Source organism: Homarus americanus, unplaced genomic scaffold, assembly GCF_018991925.1.
Source record: "Homarus americanus isolate GMGI-L3 unplaced genomic scaffold, GMGI_Hamer_2.0 scaffold42643, whole genome shotgun sequence".
Lineage (NCBI taxonomy): Eukaryota > Metazoa > Arthropoda > Malacostraca > Decapoda > Nephropidae > Homarus > Homarus americanus.
The window spans coordinates 781,428-806,940 of NW_024747582.1; the positions used below are offsets into that span (position 1 = coordinate 781,428).

Consider the following 25,513-nt stretch of genomic DNA (forward strand, 5'->3'; position numbering starts at 1 on the left):
GCTGGGAGACTTTTGAAGTATATAAATAATAATACCAAATAACAATACTGTACACATTTGATCACCTTCACAGAACTTGGGTAATAGGAATAGTGACATGAACTTGTCGGTACTGTATAATAAACTTGGTCCTGATGGAAAGAAAAAAAAAAGATCTGGTACAATGTCCTTTATAATCCTGCTAGCTGTGTTGGTATAGCCTTCAGTACCGGGGGCTGAGGTTGTCCAGTAGCAGAATATTAATAGTAGTAGTGTTATCGCCACGTGTCGGTCACATGTTAAGTTAAGAACCTGTTTACAACTCAGAATAGCTTACTAAGCCAGATGGAGCTGGTAGCAGCTGTGTGACTGCCTGAGGGGCAGACTATCGCCTTCTACTGTAGAGGCAACATCTTGATTCTCGTCAACCAACATCTTCCTGCAGGACAACATATTTGTTCTCGTTGGTCTAACCCTAGACCCAAACACGTAAGTGTGATTGCGAGCTGTAGAATCCTCTGAGAACTCTAAACAATTTTACTAAGTGTAATTACGTACTGCATATTGATCATATTATTCAATCTGTGTGTCCTGATGTACCAGCAGTTGTTATATGTGAATTGTATTCAACAAGTTTTGATCGAATTATACTCATCGCATTCACGACAAGGGTCTTACTGTTCTGCACCAACCAAAATCGCTCCTATGAGCGATTACAAGTAATGAGAAATGAAGTCAAGGGAGACGTTGTACAGTAGACACATCTTCATGATATAGGCGAGACGAGACACATCTTCAAGATAGTGAGACGTCACATCCTCATGGGAGCAAACCAAATGAGCGACAGCCGTAACCTTTTAGAAACAGAGATGCCTCGGCCTTTATGAAGTAAAAAGTCTGAACCATTATTGTGAAGGTCATTTTGGCCACTGTGAAAGAAGGCAACTTGTTTGAGGAGGAAATTCAACTTTGATGCCGGACAGAACTTCCTTCAGTCTTACCAGAAAAACAAGTTTTCTCCCAGTCCATTATTGAAATGGTCCTAACCTAATAAAAAAAACCCTAACCTAATGGTTAGGTGAGGTTAACCTAACCTAACCTCACCCACTGCTCTGTCTCTCTCTCTCATACGGTGTCTCCCGTTATTCAGTGTCATGTAGTCACCAGTACAGAATGTTGGTAAAGCCTTTCTAATTGACACAGTCTTTCTGATTTATGTCATCTAACACAATGCTTGTATCATTTCCACAGTATTTATGACATCACTTTTGTGGATATGTGTATACAGTATGTGTATTCTGAAGATGTGGCCGTGTTTCTGAACGCAGAAAGAAGCCTCAGCCATTCACAGTCGCCTACGAATATGAAGATGACTAAGTAACTGGGTGGGTATCAATCATCTTCTTTTTCTCTCCAAGTGTTTTTATGGTTCTTCAAACTCAATGTGAGGTACCAGCCATCCTCAATGCCTCTATGAGGATGGAGAACACTCATAAGGCCAAAGTGAGACATCAGCAGAAGGTTCGTTGGAGTCAGAGTGATGACTTGTGTTTTCAGTACCTCTGTGAAGATGACGGACTCTCCTCAAAGCCTCTACCATCACGTACCACGAGGGGCTCCGGCGATATTGATGATTTGGGAGGCTTTCTCTTATGTGACCTGCAGAAGATGAAGGTGCAACACTCGTCCTTCTTCTGGTGGATGAGTTTCTCATAACCAACACACACCATCACCACCACCATGATGATCGTCGATATTCCCAGCACCAAGAAGATCCCCGTCAGGTTGTACAGCTTGTCCTCTGTAAAATTGGAACAGTTAGTCGTGTTGTTGGAGGAAATGTGACAATATACTTTAAAATATGGTTTTAACTAAATTAACTTAATTAGTTTGGGTTTGCCGGTGTCAGAAAGGCCACTTGGTGATATATGAATGGTAAATTTTGTGTTCTAAGTTGTGCTATGGAAGTTAATCTTGAGATAACTGGAATAGTATTGATTTGTTAACTCTTTTAAGACACTGTACAAGAAAGTTAATCTTATGTTTCCTGCACTAGTTAATTGGGTATCCGAGTTAACATGGTGTTATCTGAAGAAGTTAACTACAATACGTGTTGTATGAAGATTTAAAATTAATAGAAGGATGTTTTTATTACCTAGGGTGTTGGTAGACTGTGTTTACAATAACTGAGGTGTTGGTAGACTGTGTTTACAATAACTGAGGTGTTGGTAGACTGTGTTTACAATAACTGAGGTGTTGATAGACTGTGTTTACAATAACTGAGGTGTTGATAGACTGTGTTTACAATAACTGAGGTGTTGATAGACTGTTTTTACATTAACTGAGGTGTTGGTAGACTGTGTTTACAATAACTGAGGTGTTGATAGACTGTGTTTACAATAACTGAGGTGTTGATAGACTGTGTTTACAATAACTGAGGTGTTGATAGACTGTTTTTACATTAACTGAGGTGTTGATAGACTGTTTTTACAATAACTGAGGTGTTGATAGACTGTTTTTACATTAACTGAGGTGTTGGTAGACTGTGTTTACATTAACTGAGGTGTTGGTAGACTGTGTTTACATTAACTGAGGTGTTGATAGACTGTGTTTACATTAACTGAGGTGTTGGTAGACTGTGTTTACATTAACTGAGGTGTTGGTAGACTGTGTTTACATTAACTGAGGTGTTGGTAGACTGTGTTTACATTAACTGAGGTGTTGGTAGACTGTGTTTACATTAACTGAGGTGTTGATAGACTGTGTTTACATTAACTGAGGTGTTGGTAGACTGTGTTTACATTAACTGAGGTGTTGGTAGACTGTGTTTACAATAACTGAGGTGTTGATAGACTGTGTTTACATTAACCAAGGTGCTGGTAGACTGTGTTTGCAATAACTGAGGTGTTGGTAGACTGTGTTTACATTAACCAAGGTGCTGGTAGACTGTGTTTGCAATAACTGAGGTGTTGGTAGACTGTGTTTAAAAGTTATAAGAAAACATAAGTATAGAAAATCGTTGCCAGCAGACTATTAGCTGCGAGACACGACTGTTGGTGCTTACAGTACAGTAATTATCTTATCACTGATCATTACACAATTATTCTATTATCGAAAATCCTTTACTAACACGTGACTGTTCATTGGACGCTGATATTGGTGTTCGTGGTTAAGAGTGAATTACGAGTCGTTAGATATTGACGCTTGTAAGGTGATTTAAGTGGGAAGTTTTAGGTGATTATATAAGGACAGTGAAACCTCTATTTAAAGGACCATATGGAGAGTAAAGTCCATTATGTCGAGGGTGTGTTAGATATGAAGCCCTCCATCTAATGAGCTATGTAGAAATGCAAGTCCATTATAACGCGGGCCCATTAGATATGAAACTCTCTATCTAACAGTTTATGTGGAGAGTGAAGTCAATCTTATCCAGGTATCACTGACTAGGAACATTATAAAAAAGCAAATTTAAAGACATATTAACCAGAAAACAAAAACTGGTGTAGAGTGTTACTCCACCTTCAGGTATGAACGCTACTCACCTCCATCATCTTCGCCGGTGAGGAAGGTGAACCTGATAATGATGGGTCTAACGTTACCACCTTGGAAACCTGACACCTTCACGGAATATCGGCGCCTCCTGTATAGTCCCCCAAGCTTGAAGACAAACCTGCGGGAGGAACATCTTTTTAGTATGGTACTGCAGGTGGAACACCTTTTTAGTATGGTATTGCAGGAGGAACACCTTTTTAGTATGGTACTGCAGGAGGAACACCTTTTTAGTATGGTACTGCAGGAGGAACACCTTTTTAGTATGGTACTGCAGGAGGAACACCTTTTTAGTATGGTACTGCAGGAGGAACACCTTTTTAGTATGGTACTGCAGGAGGAACACCTTTTTAGTATGGTATTGCAGGAGGAACACCTTTTTAGTATGGTACTGCAGGAGGAACACCTTTTTAGTATGGTACTGTAGGGGGAACACCTTTTTAGTATGGTATTGCAGGAGGAACACCTTTTTAGTATGGTACTGCAGGAGGAACACCTTTTTAGTATGGTATTGCAGGAGGAACACCTTTTTAGTATGGTACTGCAGGAGGAACACCTTTTAAGTATGGTACTGCAGGAGGAACACCTTTTTAGTATGGTATTGCAGGAGGAACACCTTTTTAGTATGGTACTGCAGGAGGAACACCTTTTTAGTATGGTACTGCAGGAGGAACACCTTTTAAGTATGGTACTGCGGGAGGAACATCTTTTTAGTATGGTACTGCAGGTGGAACACCTTTTTAGTATGGTACTGCAGGAGGAACACCTTTTTAGTATGGTACTGTAGGGGGAACACCTTTTTAGTATGGTACTGCAGGAGGAACACCTTTTTAGTATGGTACTGCAGGAGGAACACCTTTTTAGTATGGTACTGTAGGGGGAACACCTTTTTAGTATGGTACTGCAGGAGGAACACCTTTTTAGTATGGTACTGCAGGAGGAACACCTTTAGAGATACTGTGGAGGACACCTTTTTAGTATGGTACTGCAGGGGAACACCTTTTTAGTATGATACTGTGGAGGGACACCTTTTAGTGTATGTACTGCAGGAGGAACACCTTTTAGTATGGTACTGCAGGAGGAACACCTTTTTAGTATGGTACTGCAGAAACACCTTTTAGTATGGTACTGTAGGGAACACCTTTTAGTATGATACTGTGGGAGGACACACCTTTTAGTATGGTACTGCAGGGAACACCTTTTAGTATGATGCTTGGGAGGACACCTTAGTATGGTACCGGAGGAACATCTTTTAGTATGGTTGCAGGAGGAACACTTCTTAGTATATGTACTGCAGGGGAACCTTTTTAGTATGGTACTGGGGAACACCTTTTAATATGGTACTGCAGGAGGAACACCTTTTTAGTATGGTACTGTGGGAACACCTTTTAGTATTGGTACTGCAGGGAACACCTATAAATATGGTACTGGGAGGAACCTTTTAGTATGGTACTGCAGGAGGAACACCTTAGTATGGTACTGGGAACACCTTTTAGTATGATACTGTGGGAGGACACCTTTTAATATGTGTACTGTGAGAACATTTTTTAGTATGTTTGGAGGAACATACTATTAAATGTGGGAGGACACCTTTTAATATAGTATATGGAGAACATTTTTTAATATGGTACTGCGGGAGGAACATTTTTTAGTATGTTACTGCAGGAGGAACACCTTTTTAGTATGATACTGTGGGAGGGACACCTTTTTAATATAGTACTGGGAGAACATTTTTAGTATGGTACTGCAGGAGGAACACCTTTTTAGTATGGTACTGCAGGAGGAACACCTTTTTAGTATGGTACTGCAGGAGGAACACCTTTTAGTATGGTACTGCAGGTGGAACACCTTTTTAGTATGTTACTGCAGGAGGAACACCTTTTTAGTATGATACTGTACTGCAGGAACATTTTTTAGATGGTACTGCAGGGGGAACACCTTTTTAGTATGGTACTGCAGGAGGAACACCTTTTTAGTATGGTACTGCAGGAGGAACACCTTTTTAGTATGGTACTGCAGGGGGAACACCTTTTTAGTATGGTATTGCAGGGGGAACATCGTTTTAGTATGATACTGTGGGAGGGACACCTTTTTAATATGGTACTGCGGGAGGAACATCTTTTTAGTATGGTAAACACACATGGAACAGTCTGGGACAAACGTTCACTCCCCATAGTGAAACCAAGTCACGGGAATGAGTCTCTAAACTAACTTAGCCTGACTGTTTCATGTCATATAGGGTCAATGCCGTTTCATTCTGGACGGAAGTGAACTTTGGACCCAGAGTGTACAGTACACTGATGGCACAATGATAGGGTGCATATTCAAGAGGATATTTACCCTACTGTAATACTAAAGACTAACCACCTCTTACTAATAATTCAACCCTTTAAGTATGACGGCTTTAACCCCTCGAGTACTGATTTTTTAACCACCCAACTTCCTTAATTCACCGTACTAAAGGGGTTAGTTATTCATACTCTAGGTGTAAAAGTCATCATACTCAAGGGATTAAGGGAGACTACAATAAACTATATAATACCTGTATGTTCACTCACTTACAAAACATCTTCCTAACTTACTAATGGCCATCTTGACTGACTTACCCCAGGCGTCCAGAGGCTGAATCGAAGAGGGTTGTGGGATCGAAACCGTTGCCCGCTGGGTTGATGTTGAGTGTGATGACGTGACGACTTGTATCCACCGGGTCCTCATATGACATCACTATCTGTGGGGGAGCTCATCTTAATTCTGCGAGTGTGTCTGTGAGTCTGTGTTCTTTTTCTGTGAGTGCGTTTGTCTGTGTTCTTTTTCTGCGAGTATATTCTTTCTAAAATATCTATGTTAAGGTACAGTCCCAAAACTCGCCACAATTGACATCAATCTGATTTACGACCATTTAAACCTTAGCACACAGGGGACCTCGACAACTCAATATTCTCTGTATGTAACAAAAGGTTTTGGTGCTGCTGAAATCCAGAAGTTTATTCAGTATTTCAGTAAAGCCAGACCCCCTAGCAAGCCAAAATATCGAGGGTTTTAAAGTATCATGAATCTTGTTATGTTGTGTTCATATTTCAGGGTTACAATGAAGGGCTTAATTCAGGTGACCAAGGTTGAGGTGTAAGAGTGGATATAATGTTTGTCTTCTGTTTTAAAGGTCGATAGATTGCATCCTCCAAGAAGCCTACAGTCGACCCAGGTGAGAGTGGGTGCGTACTGGACCTACTGTGTGGTTTGGGTAGTGTAGGCGGTCAAGTGCAGTGCCGCTGGCTATACTGTTTCCGTGCACTGGTTTAGTTTTAATTGTATGATTCACAAATGTAGACACACTCATCCTTTCACCACAACTACACACACAAAGCAAAAGTAGAATGAAAAATGAATAACTAAATGAGTCTCGATCGAATGTCGTGAATAATGGACTTTAAGGAGTGACAGAATGAGACAGACTCGCCATATGTACTGTCATCTTGGCAGATGGGTCACAACTTGAGTGCATGTGAAGATGTCTTAAATGATCGTATAATTTGGGGGGAGAAAACGTTATCTTCATGGGAAATGATAACTGCATGACGACACTTACACACATATACAGTATGGTATAATAAATATTCACTTAACAAAAGAAAATGGCTATATATCTCGTGTTTACATAATAGAGACAATTTAACCCTCGTGCATAATATATACCTAATATAATTCTCTTATAAATAATATATGTACCGTACCTCCCACACACAGCCTGGGTGAAAAATGTGGACCATCAAGGCGGCAACACTAAAGGCACAAATGTCCCCTTTCCATCAATATATCGACACTGCTTCAAGCCTCAGGGTAAGAAGGGGTTATGCCACGACCTCCACCAAGGATCAAAGTCCCCATGGTAATGCAATAGGGTATTTCAGCCTTATAGGACATGGGGGTTTGAGAGTGTAGTGGATATGGGGGAGAGGGAAGGGTTTGGCGTCGTTCTGTAGCCACAATGAAAGGTTTGGTGGTCTTGGACAAGGGAGGTGGGAGTTGTGTGGTGTCATGCATGTCCTAGGTGTCATACATGTCTTAGGTGTCATGCATGTCCTAAATGCTTTGCCTCAAGGACACACATTATGCATGTCATGACCTGTCATCCATGTGTGTCCTCAGTACATGTCATGGGGATTCTTCAATACAGGTACTATATTACACCGTAATCTTGACACATCAGGCATTTCCTTGACATGCAACAGTAAGCAATCATCGCGTATCCTGACCCATTTTAACCTGTGTATCCTAAATGACTCCTGCATATCCTAATCAACCCTGTCCTTATTTATATTCCATCTGCATTTTAATAAATTTTTTGAAAGATAAAAACAATGATTTTGTAAGTGATGTGCACACTACTGTACCTTGAACTGGACGTCAACACTATTTACAACTTTGAACTTTCCTTTTTTGTCAAAAATTTCAATGCAAATAAAAAAAAATATATTTTTTTTTAAATTTAATCATACAAATATCCTAAAAAGGGGTTAAAGTCCCCATACTCAAGGGGTTAAAGTCCCCATACTCAAGGGGTTAAAGTCCCCATACTCAAGAGGTTAAAGTCCCCATACTCAAGAGGTTAATGTCCCCATACTCAAGGGGTTAAAGTTCCCATACTCAAGGGGTTAAAGTCCCCATACTCAAGAGGTTAAAGTCCCCATACTCAAGAGGTTAAAGTTCCCATACTCAAGAGGTTAAAGTCCCCATACTCAAGGGGTTAAAATCCCCAAACTCAAGAGGTTAAAGTCCCCATACTCAAGAGGTTAATGTCACCATACTCAAGAGGTTAAAGTCCCCATACTCAAGGGGTTAAAGTCCCCATACTCAAGGGGTTAAAGTCCCCATACTCAAGAGGTTAAAGTCCCCATACTCAAGGGGTTAAAGTCCCCATACTCAAGGGGTCAAAGTTCCCATACTCAAGGGGTTAATGTCACCATAAGCAAGAGGTTAAAGTCACCATACTCAAGAGGTTAAAGTCCCCATACTCAAGAGGTTAAAGTCACCATACTTAAGGGGTTAAAGTCCCCATACTCAAGGCGTTAAGGACCAACTTAAGATTACCCAAATGCCTTTTTTATTACTGGAAATAGCAGTAATATTAGTCAATTTAAACAATACACCACTAATGAGGAAGTCAATAGCCTAATGTAACCAAAATATAATAATTAATGGAACTAACGGTATTAATTTGGATGTAATATCTTTAATTACCCAGGGAAATATGTGGTCATTTTTTTTTAAGGTTGTGTAGGTGATAATTATGGGGTAGGTTGTGGTGATGGTTTAGGGGCGAGGGGGAAGACTACAGTGTATGGCTGGCTGATCTTCAATTGATTTTAGATGACCTTGATATTAATGTGACCCCGACTCTTCCTCTACCATGACCCCCCTCCCTCTATCATGACCCTTCATCTTCCTCTCTCCTTCCCTGACCTATTCTCCCTCTCCCTGTATGACCTGCTGCCTCCCTGACCTGGTAACCTAGCATGGAGGGATCAGCTATTGTCTATCATCAATAACATCCCCTTATTATAACAACATGTATTGTCTCAGTAACCATTTATCACACACTTTTCCCATAATGGTGTCAAGGAAAACAATTTATATAAAATGATCACAATTCTTTACGATAACACAACGATTAGGCACACTAGTTTATTTCACCTGATGATTAATCACCTTAATGCTAACTAACCCCACCAGGTAGCATTTGGCTGTTTGTGAGGTGGGTTAATAATCATAATGTGATCTGTTTGTTTTTTACTATGTAAGATCCATACCAGTATCTGTCCTTCACCTAGAGCAGTGGTTCTCAACCTTGTTTGCCTCATGCACCCCTTTCACCATATGTCAGAATGTCATTCCCCCTTCCTTTCCAAGATTGTCTGCCTCAAAAAGTGCATTCCAAATAATATGCATATGATACTGAAAATCCTTTATTTTTTCCATATTAGTATCAGTTTCCCCACCCCCCCTGAAAACTTGAGGGGGGAAATTCCCCCCTGGTTGAGAACCCCTGACCTAGAGTCTGACCAACAAACAATGACAATTGCCCCTCCTCGTGACGACACTGTCCAGGACCATAACTCTCCACACAGATGCCACAAAATAACAATTACATCCTCCATCTTGTTATGACACGTTCACACACCATGTTGGGTTCAAATCCAAACAAGTTAAAGACTTAAGTATAATTTTAAGGCTATTTTTGTATGCTATGGCGCCAAGTTGGATACATTCTTACACCTTCTGTTGTGAGGAATTATTACTGTGGATCAGGACTGAGGGGTCCTGAAAGATTTGGGAATCAAGTCAGGGAAGAGGTGCCAGGTAGCTTTAAACATGTTCTCCTTCAACCCCCCCTCCTTGCCGGCTCTCAATTAAAATAGCTTACTGCATGATAGCTGGCCTGCAGTGAGGGGATCCTACACCCTCACCTTCATCGATCAAATACTCTACATAACTACCATGGAACCTGTAATCTGACCCCATACACAGCAGTTTATTGAGCTTTATAACCCATTATCTAACGTTAATACCGATTACTTCAGAGGATATTAATCTCTGCTTATTACCAAAAGTACCTATATAAAGCAGCCCACAGCATTATCGTGTTAATAATGGTCAATATAAGGGCAAGAACAACCATATTATAGCCTCACACAGGCCAGGAATAATGGTCCCAAAAGTCTGTATCAATCAACCATGCCAGCAGCAGTATTGTATAGGATGCCAAGACGGACGTTAAGGTGGTAGCTACAATGATACCAGGATCGACTGGCTGCCACTACCAGATGCTCAACTGTTTACTGCGTCGCTCACTTGTTTCATGGAAGCCGGTGCACCTTTTTCTTATTTATTGTGTCGTGCGAGGAAAGGCACCATTATGCATTACTCACAGTATTAAAATGAGTTTATTTTGCCAATGCTTTTTGTTATTTAATCAGAAAGGATTAGTTATTTACATGTGTGGTCTTATCACCTTCCAATACACAAAATCTGCATCATGGAGGTTCTTCTTTCTTTACCCAACAAATTAATTTCCCACTAATTTTATTGAGTTCATTAACAACTCAAGGATTTAATTTTTTTAATTCATTAGTATTATTTCTTTTTAGTTGTTTCTCTTTTCTTTATACTCAATTTTCATATTAAATAGTTTTAGTCATATACTGTATATAAAGAGTTCAGTCACCACCGTGAAGCATTTTGTATGGTGCATTGCAGCGTCCCTTCTATTACAGGGGTAAAAAAAAATAATAAATAAATAAAAATAGGCCCATCAGACACAAGTATACAGTTACCTCAACATGGGACCAAAGACTCAATTGTTTTATAAAGTGAAGTTTATAATATCCAGAAAATAAGATATTTAGCAGAACTGTCAAATAAAAACTTACAGCAATTATAGAAGTTATATTTTCTTCTGTGTGTGTGTGTGTGTGTGTGTGTGTGTGTGTGTGTCAACTATAAGTGCACACATGACTTTCTGTACACACACACGTCTGTATAACATGTATTTATGTATGCAATGTGCATGTGTACGTCAAATCATGCACGCACAAAAAAATTTCATTACAGTAACGAAGACAGTTCCGTGACACGCACTACAAAAACTCAAATCACACCTTCTGTCTTACACAAGAAATAATCTTACAAAGAAAACAAAAACATTATCTTTTCAAAGCATAAAACTAGAAGCCATTAATCAGGGTTACAAACACTGGATCTAATACATGCCAAGGAGTGCTCTCATCAACTCACACATTAACCATCTATACCTCCCTATTCCCCCCCTCCCCTCCTTCTGTGTTTCTCTCCCTCAGTGAGTATGTGTAGGTGCTGTCCTGCCCATCTCCCATTATCATTGCAGGTCAACTAGCAAGCTGGTCATTACTGTCACGTCATGTGACACAAAAACCTCATGGTCGACCTGCATGACACCTCCAGTACATACCTGAGAGAGAGAGAGAGAGAGAGAGAGAGAGAGAGAGAGAGAGAGAGACTACTTACCCTGCACAACACAATATTTTTCATGGCAAGTAAAACTTAAATAACCGATCAGAACAAATTTCCAAGAACAAAAACAATAACAAACGGGTCAATATAGGAGGGACACAAACTCGTTAAATATTGACCTTAATCACTTGGGTACCTTGTGAACAGCTGACTGTCATGCATCTTGGAGAAAAGGTCAATGATATCCCTAGTTGTGAGGTCAGGTCACAGTATATCAAGTGGTAGTGAAGGTCAGGTCACATAGTGGAGGAGGCTAGGTTAGATCATGTCGTGACTTGACTCTTCATTAAGCGTAATCATTGAACATACTGCCACGCTATAGCTGCACACCCCCCTCCTCTCTCCTTCCCAAGTCGCTCTTCTCGCCACTTCTTACCCTTCATTCTTCCTTTTTCCATTTTTCTCTCCTTCCCTTCCTTACACCCTTCTCTCCTTTCCCCCACTCCACCTTTCTCACACCGTTCACCCTCCCTCCCCCTACTTCCTTCTCTCCACACCCCTCTCAGGATCATTATATCATACTTACATTGCCGGCTTTTTTTTAAAAGGGGGAGCAGTTAGGAGGCGGCCAGCAGAGCACACCAGAATAACAGTAATAATACCATCAACCTTTTAATAATTTGTGCCCTTACGAATAATTGTTGGAAGTTAATGTTTGTGTTGCTAATACTAACATTGTTGTACAGTAGCTAAAACAACTATCTATGCAGGTGGGAGTCGATATGCTCCAAAATTTTACGTGTGGCTAGTGACAGCCCTCCATGTAACTAGTGACAGCCCTCATATACCAATATTGATCGTCCATGGTCTCACATTGTTTCCCACAAAGTATGCACAGATAATTATTTTAGCTACTGTATGTATGTTGCTAATATTAACATTATTATAAGTGCCAATGTTTATCTTGATAATATTTACTCTACTGTAAGTGCCACTATCTATGAATGTTAATAACAGGTTAACTACTTCATTAACTATTACATTCAAATTTCTCCTTCATTTGTATTACATCTGTCAGTGTGTGTGTGTTGGCCATGTTTAAGGACCAGTTTGATTGGATGAGTTCACAGCCATCATGATGTCAACCCAACATCCCCTCACCTAAAATACCCTAACTTATTTTGTCCTAACCAAACCTACCCTATGCCATAACCTACTCTAACCAAACCTCCTATACTCTCCCCCATAACCTAACCTATAGTGTTAAGAGCCATGTTGCAGTACAATCTCTGGCAGTGTGGTGTATTAATCAGTATAATGAAGTCATTTACTATCTTGCAGCGATACATTTATCTTCGCTCTGCTGGTCAATGTCACGAGAGGGAAGAGATGGATCATGTGAAGATTAGGCACCCTAGCTTTATTTCACTTCATGGTTAACCGAACACTAATCTTATCTAAACTAACCTAATACTAATTAAACCAAACCTAACTAACCTACTAATCAGGTGAAACAAGGTAGGGCATCTAATCTTCACAAGATCCACCAAGATTAACCAATGAACAGGCGCCATCAACATTATCGATAGGATTCTGCTCCAGGAGACGGTAGGATTCCACTCCAGGAGACGGTAGGATTCCGCTCCAGGAGGTGGTAGGATTCCGCTCCAGGAGACGGTAGGATTCCGCTCCAGGAGGTGGTAGGATTCCGCTCCAGGAGACGGTAGGATTCCGCTCCAGGAGGTGGTAGGATTTTTATTTATTTTATTTTTTTATATAATTTATCACAGTTGTAGTTTAGTTATAATAATAATCATACACAAACATTAAGCATTATATTTAGTCTAAGGGTGACATGAAGATTAGACACCCCAACATATTTTACCCGATCTTCAGGTAGTGTTAGGGTGTTTAATTATCAGGTGAAGTAAGCTGGAGTTACGCTTTATATGGTGTCACAAGGTACAATAATTAAACTTTATATAGATTGTAACATAAGCTACAACAATTAAGCTTTGTGTAGACTAACAACATACAATACTAAAATTAAGCCAAAATTACGTTAATCACTGGAATGTGTAATCAAGATTATCGTGGGTGTACTAAGAGAGACAATTAGTGTAAATTGCATGATATAATACAGTAAATAGGTCTTAAACGTGTCCAATTATACAAAACTGTTTCCCCGAGGTACAACACTTCCTGTATGCTGTAGCCTCCCCCCCCCCCCTGGTCATGCATTTATTAGAAAACAGTGTGCATCAAGAACAGCAGCATATGATTGGTGGATTTCACTAGCCAATGAGAGCCAATACACAGGTATGCACTAAGAACAATGGAGGGAGGGAGGGAGAAGAGGAAGGAATGGGAAAGAGTGACATAGGTTAGAGTAAGGAAGGATGGGAAAAGATAGGTTAGAGGTGGGAGGGAAGGGAAAGAGGGATGAAGTGTGTTGAAGGAGTCATCAACAGCGAGCTAGTAGACCAAACTCCCGCATGTTGAGGACGTGTTTGGTTAATAAATCACCACAGTCTTGTTATTGAGTTAGTAACAATTGTTGAGTAGCTCAGTGTACTAATAACTAATGTTAAGTCATTAGCAAATAATTATCCTCACACTGTTAATTAGTTATAAATAATTAGTGTGTCAAAAGCAAGATGAGTAACATAGTACTTGTATAAATATTATTCTGGTAATTACTGTACAGTAATTACACAATTACGTAATTATGCTGTCGCTACCAGCTATGTCAGGCTAATCAACAGTTGTAATTACCATCAATGTTGTTAGGTGAAATATGATATTGAGACATAACAGTTCCTCTAAACTATAACATTGTTTGCACTATAACAACAATAATGTTATCACTGATACTCTAACTTACCACATTCCTCACACACCTCCCCTAACAACATTTCTCTATCCTCTCCCCCAACATTTCTCTATCCTCTCCCCCAACATTTCTCTATCCCCCTCCCCAACATTAAAAATTTTTACCGTGAGACGTGACGTTAATTTGGCCATAGCTCAGGAGGGGGCGGATGGAAATGTTGACCCGAGGTGATGCTACATAAAGATGGGCGAGCCTTACCTGTCCTTAATTGATACTATGAGGTTAAACTTATGGCTCAGGTGTCATTACCAGCAGCCCCTAGATACTGTAAGGTATAGGAGACAGCTGGATACTGGGGTGAGAGGGAGGAAGGAGAGAGAGGGAAAGGGAGGGGGAGAGGAAGGTTAGTTAAGTAGGGAGAGGGAAGAAGGATGGGTAAGGGGGGGAGGGAAGAAGGATGAGTAGGGAGGAACAAGAAAGGGGGGAGGAGGAGAGAGAGAGGGGTAGGTTAAAGGAGGGAGGGAGAGAAGGAAGGTATGTAAGAGAAAAGAGATGAATGTAGAGAAAGAGAGAGAGAACTATCCCCCAGAGGAGTAATGGTGTCTAGTGTGTCGTGTGGATGACCTTTTTAAATCAGACGACCCTGTTGGTTCAAGTTCCCAGTGAAGGGAGTGAGGCAAGTGAAGGGAGTGAAGCAAATGAACTGAATGAAGAGAAGGGACTGAAGCAAGTGATGCAAATGCTGCAAAGAGTGTAACAAATTAAGCATATAAATTGTGTATAGACTATAATTCAAGTGAAACAAATGAAGCAAATGATGTTGGTAACGACGGGTAAGGTTGGAGGACCAAGAGCAAGTGTTGGTCATTTAACTAATACAGTCATTACCCATAATACCAGGAGTCAGCATCGATAGTTGTGAATCTAATCATTAAGCGATTGATTATTTTTTTGGGAGTAAAACGAGTAAGAGAGTTCAGGAGATGTGTGGCAGCAACTTGAGGACATTAAGAGGCAGCTGTATGACTAAGTAGGGTGGGGTAGGGAGGTCTAGCATGGTAACTCTCCATTAAGAAATAATGACAGTGGAAAACCTGTGTGTGGTTTGTGTCCTTCAAGTGTGTGAATGTTTGGTTAAAGAGAGCAATTTGTCACATTCACCTATGTACCCAGGGTAAATAGCACACTATACAACCCTCTTAAAACTGTTGGACCGACTCATACAACTGATCTCGTCTATATTTTTTTCTCACAAATTATTGAATAATACACAAGATTATTTAACTTTTTAATTTAATAATTGTCATCAAGAAGTCGGTCATTCATATAAGGCATAAAAGTGAAAGACAATGACTGGTCAATACATGCTGCTTGTATCCAATAAATAAATGTATTATTATTATTTAAGAGGACTATCCCAACCGGCCACAAGTCACCGACTCACATCGAGACCTGGGCTATGAAAATGTCACCATAAATAAAGAGATATGGACAAATTAAAACAGATCAAGAGTGAGAAACAATATATATATAAATATATAAATATATATATATATATATATATATATATATACTGTGTTGTCAAACTATGATACCCGGCAACTGTGTGAAAATGAGGCAGCCAGGTCTACCATTATGCTTCCAATATCTTCCTGTACAGTAGTACCTCCCTGTCTGATAACAGAACAACAACCACTAACAAACTAATAAACAAAAACAAAGCTGTTCTTGTGTCACACACACAACATGAGTTTGCTAAAGTAAAAATCAAAGGAGTTTCATCAGGGTGATTTCGCTGCCGTCCACCATAAAGCTCTTAGCAGTCTAATGTTACCCGAGGCCAGACACACGAAGGTCCTTACCACCAATACTTCCCATGGCTAGTGAATTCAGACCAACTGGATGGCTTAACATACACTAAAATAATATAGAGATTAATGATGGGTTGTATTAACTTAACTAGATATGTTCACCTGATATTGGTTAAGTGGGGCTACTGTCACTCTTTAACTATAGATACATTTACATAACACCATTTATACCGAGATAAACTTCACTACCTTAACTAGATATATTTACTTAATACCAAATGAGACTACCTTAACTAGATGCATTCACATAATCTTATATTAAATAAGCTGGGGTGCCTAATCTTCAGGTAACCCATTCCCGATCAGTCACCACAGGTATTTGGTGTAAGCCATTACGACTCTGACTGGAGAGTGGATAATGGAGGGTGTAGTAAACCTTAATGGTCACACCTCAACACGCACCTGTTGGCTCACTTACACTACCTATATTTTCACACACACAATATTGTCCTTCACACCCATTCCAAAAACGTACAAATGCAACGTAAACCTAAACTAATATAACAAAATCTGACGGGTGGATCCATCAGCAAATGACAATATTTTCTCATTAATGTACTTAGACATTTTTGTATAGTAAAAGTAATTACCATTGACATAAGAATATCTCCCAATATCAAGTGCAGATGGCTTCAATAACCTCCAGCTGGGAGGGCTCGCCATGTTTCCCAGCCACAACTTCTTGAAACCCCCCTTCTGATATTCCTGATCTGCCCCACTAACCTACGCTCATGCTATCAGTGAGTCGACAAGCTATCCACAGACTCAGGCGTGTCAAGTGACCTTAGTTCGTGACAACCTTCCTCCACCTAAGCCATTTGCCTTCCCAGAACTTTACCCTTATACGTGCTATTTCTTCTCCCTCCTTCTTACCCTCCCTATCACCCTCAACTAGTCTGTCCCTCCTCCTTACCCCCAACTCTTCTACTCCCTGTATCATCCGCTCTCTTCATTATACCCATTTAATCCATAATCCTCTTCCATATCACCAACCATCACATACACTCCCTCACTCACCATCACACATTCACCAACAAGCTATCCCCCTTCATATTTACACCAGCAATCCATCCCCCCCGTAACACACACACACCTTAACCAACACCCCTTACAAAATACCCCCCCTAATTTCAACCCCCCCACCGCCGAGTCACACAAGACCTGCACTGCGTCACGAAGGGCCATCACTGTCCTGTTATCATGCTGCCTGTAACACGGTTCATTCATTGTAACGGGGGTGAGTTGGAGATAGAGAGGTTGGGATGTAACGGAAGTCGGGTTAGGAGGTCGTTAAGTAGGGGTTGGGATCGGGAAGAGTTTGTCATAATGGGAATGATGAGACTGGATTCGTTCTATCGGGGTTGAGTTGGTTATAAATGGGTCCAGGTGGTTGAGGTCATTATAAAGGGGGCAAAATGTTTGCTGTATCTAATAGGTCTCGGTTCTAATAGGTCTCAGTTCTAACAGGTCTCGGTTCTAATAGGTCTCAGTTCTAATAGGTCTCGATTCTAATAGGTCTCGGTTCTAACAGGTCTCAGTTCTAACAGGTCTCGGTTCTAATAGGTCTTGGCTCTAATAGGTCTCGGTTCTAATAGGTCTCAGTTCTAATAGGTCTCAGTTCTAACAGGTCTCGGTTCTAATAGGTCTCGGTTCTAATAGGTCTCGGTTCTAATAGGTCTCGGTTCTAATAGGTCTCGGTTCTAATAGGTCTCAGTTCTAATAGGTCTCAGTTCTAATAGGTCTCAGTTCTAATAGGTCTCGGTTCTAACAGGTCTCGGTTCTAATAGGTCTCGGTTCTAATAGGTCTCGGTTCTAATAGGTCTCGGTTCTAATAGGTCTCGGTTCTAATAGGCCCCAGTTTTAATACCCCAATCCTAACAGCTCAACCTATAAAAAATTAGGACTGGGGCCTGTTAGAACTAGGGCCCATTAGGACAGCACCATTTTCCCCCAGAGAATAGTGGCCCTTACAGATGACACGCTGGTCCTCGGCCACACTGCCTGATCCAACACCATAAATCTGGAAAAGCTGATAGTGGGGGCCCTGGGTAGTATAGCAAGTGTAGTTATAAAAACACCGGATGATTTACGATAATATTAATACTAAAACTTTATCAATAATAACAGCAGCAATTATAAAAATAATAATACAAAACAAATGATCATTACATAAACAAGAAGACTGCTCAGCATTTTCCCTGTAACAAGATTCATCATCTCAAATATAACCTGGTTAAATAAAAAAACAAAAAAACAATTTGCTTAAAATCTCGGCAGAGACTCGACCTTAACTAGTACAATTCATTTAATATCAATTAGGAGATAAAGTTAATAAACAGAGAGGTGGTTCGTGTACCATGACAGGTCAAAGGATGTCGTGTTTACATTGTGACGTCATGATAAACACGTCTTAACGTGTTCGCTCAGCTGACTGACTTTCATGCTCTCATCGTCGGCTTTCTGCACCTCCCTCACACACGTCGGCGAGCGTAAAAAACACACGCACACGAGAGATCAATTCAATGAGCGTAACAAACACACACACGAAAGATAATAATAAAACACAGAACTTAAATATCACCAGTCACTATATAATCAAGACAGTTACTATACAATCAAAAGTCACTACATAATCCATTGACTGAAATGACCATGTACTGGGTGCCATGTTCTGTGATATATAGATGGCACTAATGACATAATGACCATGTACTGGGTGGCATGTTCTGTGATATATAGATGGCACTAATGACATAATGACCATGTACTGGGTGCCATGTTCTGTGATATATAGATGGCACTAATGACATAATGACCATGTACTGGGTGCCATGTTCTGTGATATATAGATGGCACTAATGACATAATGACCATGTACTGGGTGCCATGTTCTGTGATATATAGATGGCACTAATGACATAATGACCATGTACTGGGTGCCATGTTCTGTGATATATAGATGGCACTAATGACATAATGACCATGTACTGGGTGCCATGTTCTGTGATATATAGATGGCACTAATGACATAATGACCATGTACTGGGTGCCATGTTCTGTGATATATAGATGGCACTAATGACATAATGACCATGTACTGGGTGCCATGTTCTGTGATATATAGATGGCACTAATGACATAATGACCATGTACTGGGTGCCATGTTCTGTGATATATAGATGGCACTAATGACATAATGACCATGTACTGGGCGCCATGTTCTGTGATATATAGATGGCACTAATGACATAATGACCATGTACTGGGTGGCATGTTCTGTGATATATAGATGGCACTAATGACATAATGACCATGTACTGGGTGCCATGTTCTGTGATATATAGATGGCACTAATGACATACATCTCCTTCAACAACACTGCCTCCCTCATGCCACCCTTTCCTCCACTCGATCTATTCTCTCCCCCACTCTACTCTACTCACTCTGGAGAAGTTTAAGGTAGCGTTGTAACTGATGGTGACGTGAACGAATGAAGCAAAAGCCTCCTTGTAGCTGGCAACAAAGTCCTCTGGTGGGGGCGGCGGGGTGGGGATGGCAGTGGTGGGTCCTGTGAAGATATATTCCTCTGTGGTCAGTCCCGAGGGTATGGGCGCCGCACACCACCCACCAGGCACACACCATGACCAAACCCAGACCCATGACCAAAACACTCTCATGGCTCTACAAGGTTTGTACATGGTCAGCTTAGCATAGTGGACCATAGGGAAAGTAATACGGGGATTATGGGGCCAAGTTTAAACCATTCATGGGGTTATTTTGGGGTCAAGTTTAAACCATTCATGGGGTTATTTTGGGGTCAAGTTTCCCCACAAAAAGTCCCAACACAAATGCCCTAAGATATAGTTTCAAATTTTCAAAATCTTCTTGCAAAGTCAAAGTTTTAGTTATACAGTTTTGAGTCATTTCTAAAATTGTGTGTGAATCATCCAGGCTTGATGATAAAACCCATTACCCACGTCCACCTCACAAGTCCTGTGGAGAAGTGTAAACTGGAGGTGGTGATCTTAGCTTCCGTTGGGGGGGGTAAACTAACTCATTTTATCACAGTATATAATATATCACATGGGTAAGAATGTCCACGATCTTGTCACCTGATGAAAACAAACAGGTCCAATCATGTCTAAGATCACACTGGACTGGTAAACACAAGCACCACAGTCTGTTATCCTCACAACTAAACAAAACTCATTTCAAGTCGAGAAGATGAACTGAAGTAACAGGTGCACAGGTGCACATATTTTCAAGATTTTTTTAAAACTTATACTTTGGAGTAATACACTGTTAATACATCAGCTGTGTAGAGTAAATAATGGTGGTGGTTGCCATGTAGGTTCTGGGTGAGAGAGAGCCAGGGTCCATGGTGGTAGGGACAGCTCAGACCACCACAAGCTACACAGAAACACTGACCTGAGCCACACACCAACACCTGCCTCACACCACCATCACGTGATGCCTCACTACCCACCACCGCCACCACCCTGCTGCCATACCATGCACATGACATTGTTTAATATTTTACAAAAACAAAAACTAGAAAGGAATTATCTGAGCACAATTACCTTGCAGAAATACCCCCACACACAGCAAAATTAATTTCTCAAAGACTCCAAGAAGTAATATCAACTTTGTCCATTTTTCAAGACACAAGACTTGGGAAGAATATATCTCGGCAGGTTCAAACAAAACAGCCGCCAAAATTATAAACTTTTTATCTGTCCATTTTCTTTCCAAATTTCTTAAAAGTCCACCACAGATTATAAACTTTCCACCTTTCTTTACTTTCTTTGGCCAATCTGTAAAACTTTTATTGGGATGTAACTTTCCTGATAAAATTTTATACTTTTTCCTGTAGTTTGTCTTTTGATGTCTATTCTCAAATGTAATTAGAAAGTATAAGGAAAGTTTGATTATAATTTAGTGAAAGAAAAAGAAAATTAGTGTGTGTGTGTGTGTGTGTGTGTGTGTGTGTGTGTGTGTGTGTGTGTACGTGTGTGTAGATCAATAACAGCCGGCGGCCCAGCCATCATCACGTGAAGCGAAATTTACATGGCCATCACCGCAACGCTCCTTCCAACCGCTCATTAACTCCCGCTACACCTTCATCCCTAACCAACCTTTAACTCCACACCTCACCTCCAGTGCACCATAACCACCAATTAATTAAAACTGCAACATTTACAAACCATTCCATAAATTTAAATAAAATAATAAATAAAAAGTATAACAATAACATAAAAATACGCAACGCTGAAATAGTTGCACAAGACGAGGGTAAAATGACTTCCAGGTTTCTGAGTACAAGGAAGACACTTCACATGGCAAGATTTTATGGGTTATAAACACCTTGAAACTCACTGGGATATTCAGCCTTCATGATGACTGTGGGATAGCTCTTTTTTGCCTCCTATCTGACATTATGTCATGCTAGATCCTTAACACACACGCAATGCTTGGACACTGCAGACACTGCGCCCACACCTGCTACACAAAACACACACACCTGCTACACAATACCCTACACCTGCTACACAATACCTTACACCTGCTACACAATACCTTACACCTGCTACACAATACCTTACACCTGCTACACAACACCCACACCTGCTACACAACACCCACACCTGCTACACAATACCTTACACCTGCTACACAACACCCCACACCTGCTACACAACACCTCACACACCTACTATAAACCCCACACCTGCTACACAACACCCCACACCTGCTACACAACACCTCACACACCTACTATAAACCCCACACCTGCTACACAACACCTCATATACCTACTATAAACCCCACACCTGCTACACAACACCTCACACACCTACTATAAACCCCACACCTGCTACACAACACCTCACATACCTACTATAAACCCCACACCTGCACAACACCCCACACCTGCTACACACCCACCTGCTACACACACCCCACACCTGCTACACAACACCCCACACCTACACATGCTACACAACACACCTGCTACACAACACCCCACACCTGCTACACAACACCCCACACCTGCTACACAACACCCACACCTGCTACACAACACCCCACAGCTGGACAACAAACCTTCTGGTATAACAATTAAAAACTCTAACCAATTTAATAGTTAAATGACCATGCCCACCATTATTGTATCACCTTAATTGGCTAACCCCCACCCAAGGTTCTTACTCAACCCTGAAAATACTGTTCTTTTTTAATATTAGAACTGCAATTTGTTCGTAGAGGGAGTATTAAGTAAGTGTGTGTGTGTGTGTTCAGTCATACACATACTACATGGATATATGCACAAATATAGACATTCATCTCTCTAAAGCTTCTGCACACATACAGTACACACATCAACACTCTCATATCTAACTTGACTTATGGCAGTCCCTTGAGCCCTCTGATGTCATTGGGCTCGTTTAGTAGCTCTCTTTTGGTTCAGTGAGGTCTCGAGTGTTTCCGCTCCTCTATGGCATGTTGAGCGCCGTAAGGAACGGTCTGGGGCTAGTTGCTCCAGTGAATTTGGTTGTATATTACAGCACTTGAGTCGAGTTTTAGAGTGGTCCTTATATCTCTTTTCTGTCCTCCCGCAGAGCGGTTTCCATGTGAGAGCTTGCCATGTAAGCCGGTGGTCTGGCATTCTGATAACATGTCCAAGCCAGGGCAAAAGTCTTTTGGCTAGCATGGTTTCAATGCTGGTCATGTTTGAGCAACAATATAGTTCTTCACGAGTCACGCTTCCCAGGATATTCCAAAGATACGCTTAAGGCATTTAGTGTGGAAGTTTTCCAGTATTTGGATATGGAGTCTGTAGGGCGTCCAGGTTTCTGAGGCATGTAATAATGTAGATATACAGACCGCGAGATAAACTGCAGTCTTCGTTCCATATTTGAGGTCATTGTTGAGAAAGACTTGTTCTTTAACTTCTAAATGCAGCCAAGGTTAAATTGATTCTGGTTTGAATTTCCATATCCAGTGAGCAGGTGGGTGTGAGTGCTACCAAGGTACTTAAACTGGTTTACTATTTTGATAGGATCTCCATTAATGTAGAATTTGGTGCTTCTATTGATGAAACAATGGGCTGTTAAAAAAAAAAAATGCACTCTTAAATTAAAACCCCTTCCCCACACACTACTACCCCTGCTCTGACATGACCCAGCTTAACAGTAAGCTGTACATATTGAGGCACGCTATATACTCATTGCTTTAAATAGTATTCAGGAGTCCTAAATCTGCTTCAAGCACTATAAAGTAACCCCAAGCTGTTTTCAAGACTTTAAATATGCTTCAAGCTTTCTCAAAGGTGTATAAATTCATTTTAAGCTGTTTTCAAAAGTTTAAGCAAGATTAAAGCTGTCTACTCTCACTCTCTTTACAGTATCAGACCTCACAGGAGGGGGTCACCTATACATCACTCACCCAGTGAATATTTTTTCATTATTGTGTGAGTCAATAACACAGACTCACATTATACCTGCGTGTGTGTGTGTGTACCATCACCAACACACAGGTGATATACACATTAATTAATACCAACACTTTCTGGATTATACAACCTTTGTGATCAATAAACACAAGGGTGGTAGAGGTCACACTTGGGACTCTCCTATGTCTAATCACTCACACATGACCTTGACCTTTGACCCAGTAAAACTCATAAATCAATAAGGACCTTCTCTCTCTCGCTTGGGGGCGATGTATTTGGTAAGGTCACACACACCAGAATATCTCCCCTCAATATCACCACTAGTAACAAGAGAGGAAATGACATGGTATTAAAAAATGGTTAAAATTATAGTTTGTTGTTCTTGTAAGATGTTTGGGTTTTACTGTGAAGCAGGTGTGTAGATGTGGCAGGCATGGTAGGTGGACAGGTGTAGATGAGCAGGTATGGTAGGTGGGGAGTTGTGTAAGATTGACAGGTGTGGTAGGTGTGTAAGTGTGGAAGGTGCAGAAGTGTGGCAGGTGCGTAGGTGTGGCAAGTCAATGTTCATGAATATCTTGGTGATATAATGGCTAGATGTTGTCAGGGAGCGACAAGTGATAAAGTGGTTGTAGTAGTGGTGGTAATGTTGGTAGGTAGTGGTGGTGGTGGCAATGATGGCAGGTAGTAGTAGTGGTGGTAATGTTGGTAGGTAGTGGTGGTGGTGGCAATGATGGCAGGTAGTAGTAGTAGTGGTGGTAGTGGTAATGATGGCAGGTAGTAGTAGTGGTGGTGGTAATGATGGCAGGTAGTAGTAGTGGTGGTGGTAATGATGGCAGGTAGTAGTAGTGGTGGTGGTGGTGTGATGTGAGTAGTAGTGGTGGTGGTAATGATGGCAGGTAGTAGTAGTGGTGGTGGTAATGATGGTGTAGTAGTGGTGGTGGTGTTAATGATGGCAGGTAGTAGTAGTGGTGGTGGTAATGATGGCGGGTAGTAGTAGTGGTGGTGGTAATGATGGCGGGTAGTAGTAGTGGTGGTGGTAGTGGTAATGATGGCGGGTAGTAGTAGTAGTGGTGGTGGTAATGATGGCGGGTAGTAGTAGTAGTGGTGGTAATGATGGCGGGTAGTAGTAGTTGGTGGTGGTAATGATGGTAGGTAGTAGTGGTAGTGATTGGTGGGGGTTGGTGTTGGTAATGATGGCAGGTAGTGGTAGTGGTGGTAATGATGGCGGGTAGTAGTAGTAGTGGTGGTGGTAATGATGGCAGGTAGTAGTAGTGGTGGTGGTGATGGCAGGTAGTAGTAGTAGTGGTGGTAGTGGTAATGATGGCGGGTAGTGGTGGGTGTAATGATGGCAGTAAGTGGTGGTGGTAAGATGACATATAGTAGTGGTGGTGGTAATGATGGCGGGTAGTAGTAGTGGTGGTGGTGATGGAGTGGTGGGTGGTAATGATGGCAGGTAGTAGTGGTGGTGGGTGGTGTTGGTAAGATGGCAGTAGTAGTAGTGGTGGTGGTAATGATGGCAGGTAGTAGTGGTGGTGGTAATGATGGCAGGTAGTAGTAGTGGTGGTAATGATGGCAGGTAGTGGTGGTGGTAATGATGGCAGGTAGTAGTAGTGGTGGTAATGATTGGTAGTAGTAGCGGTGGTGGTAATGATGGCAGGTAGTAGTGGTGGTGGTGGTAGTGGTAATGATGCAGGTAGTAGTAGTGGTGGTAATGATGGCAGGTAGTAGTAGCGGTGGTGGTAATGATGGCAGGTAGTAGTGGTGGTGGTAGTGGTAATGATGGCAGGTAGTAGTTGCGTGGGTGGTAATGATGGTAGTAGAGGGTGGTGGTGGTGTTGGTAA

General features: G+C 41.1%; 1 protein-coding gene across 1 annotated transcript; it reads right to left on the bottom strand.

Moving 5' to 3' along the window:
* Positions 1–372: 372 nt before the first annotated feature.
* Positions 373–20,613, bottom strand: LOC121879736. The gene is made up of 4 exons (XM_042386503.1): positions 19,662–20,613; positions 6,135–6,256; positions 3,522–3,649; positions 373–1,780 (listed from the first exon to the last, which is right to left on the bottom strand). Exons 1-4 carry the CDS (start codon positions 19,938–19,940, stop codon positions 1,533–1,535), a joined length of 777 nt encoding a protein of 258 aa, XP_042242437.1. The 5' UTR covers positions 19,941–20,613; the 3' UTR covers positions 373–1,532.
* Between the last annotated feature and the right edge of the window lie 4,900 nt (positions 20,614–25,513).

Bases quoted from the DNA above. Each gene is read 5' to 3' on its own strand.
- LOC121879736 (XM_042386503.1), bottom strand. From the start codon at position 19,940: ATGGTCCACTATGCTAAGCTGACCATGTACAAACCTTGTAGAGCCATG. The intron at 6,257-19,661 runs GTGAGTAGAGTA...GCTCCCCCACAG, and splicing joins CTACCTTAAACTTCTCCAGA to ATAGTGATGTCATATGAGGA. The intron at 3,650-6,134 runs GTAAGTCAGTCA...TTCCTCCCGCAG, and splicing joins TCAGCCTCTGGACGCCTGGG to GTTTGTCTTCAAGCTTGGGG.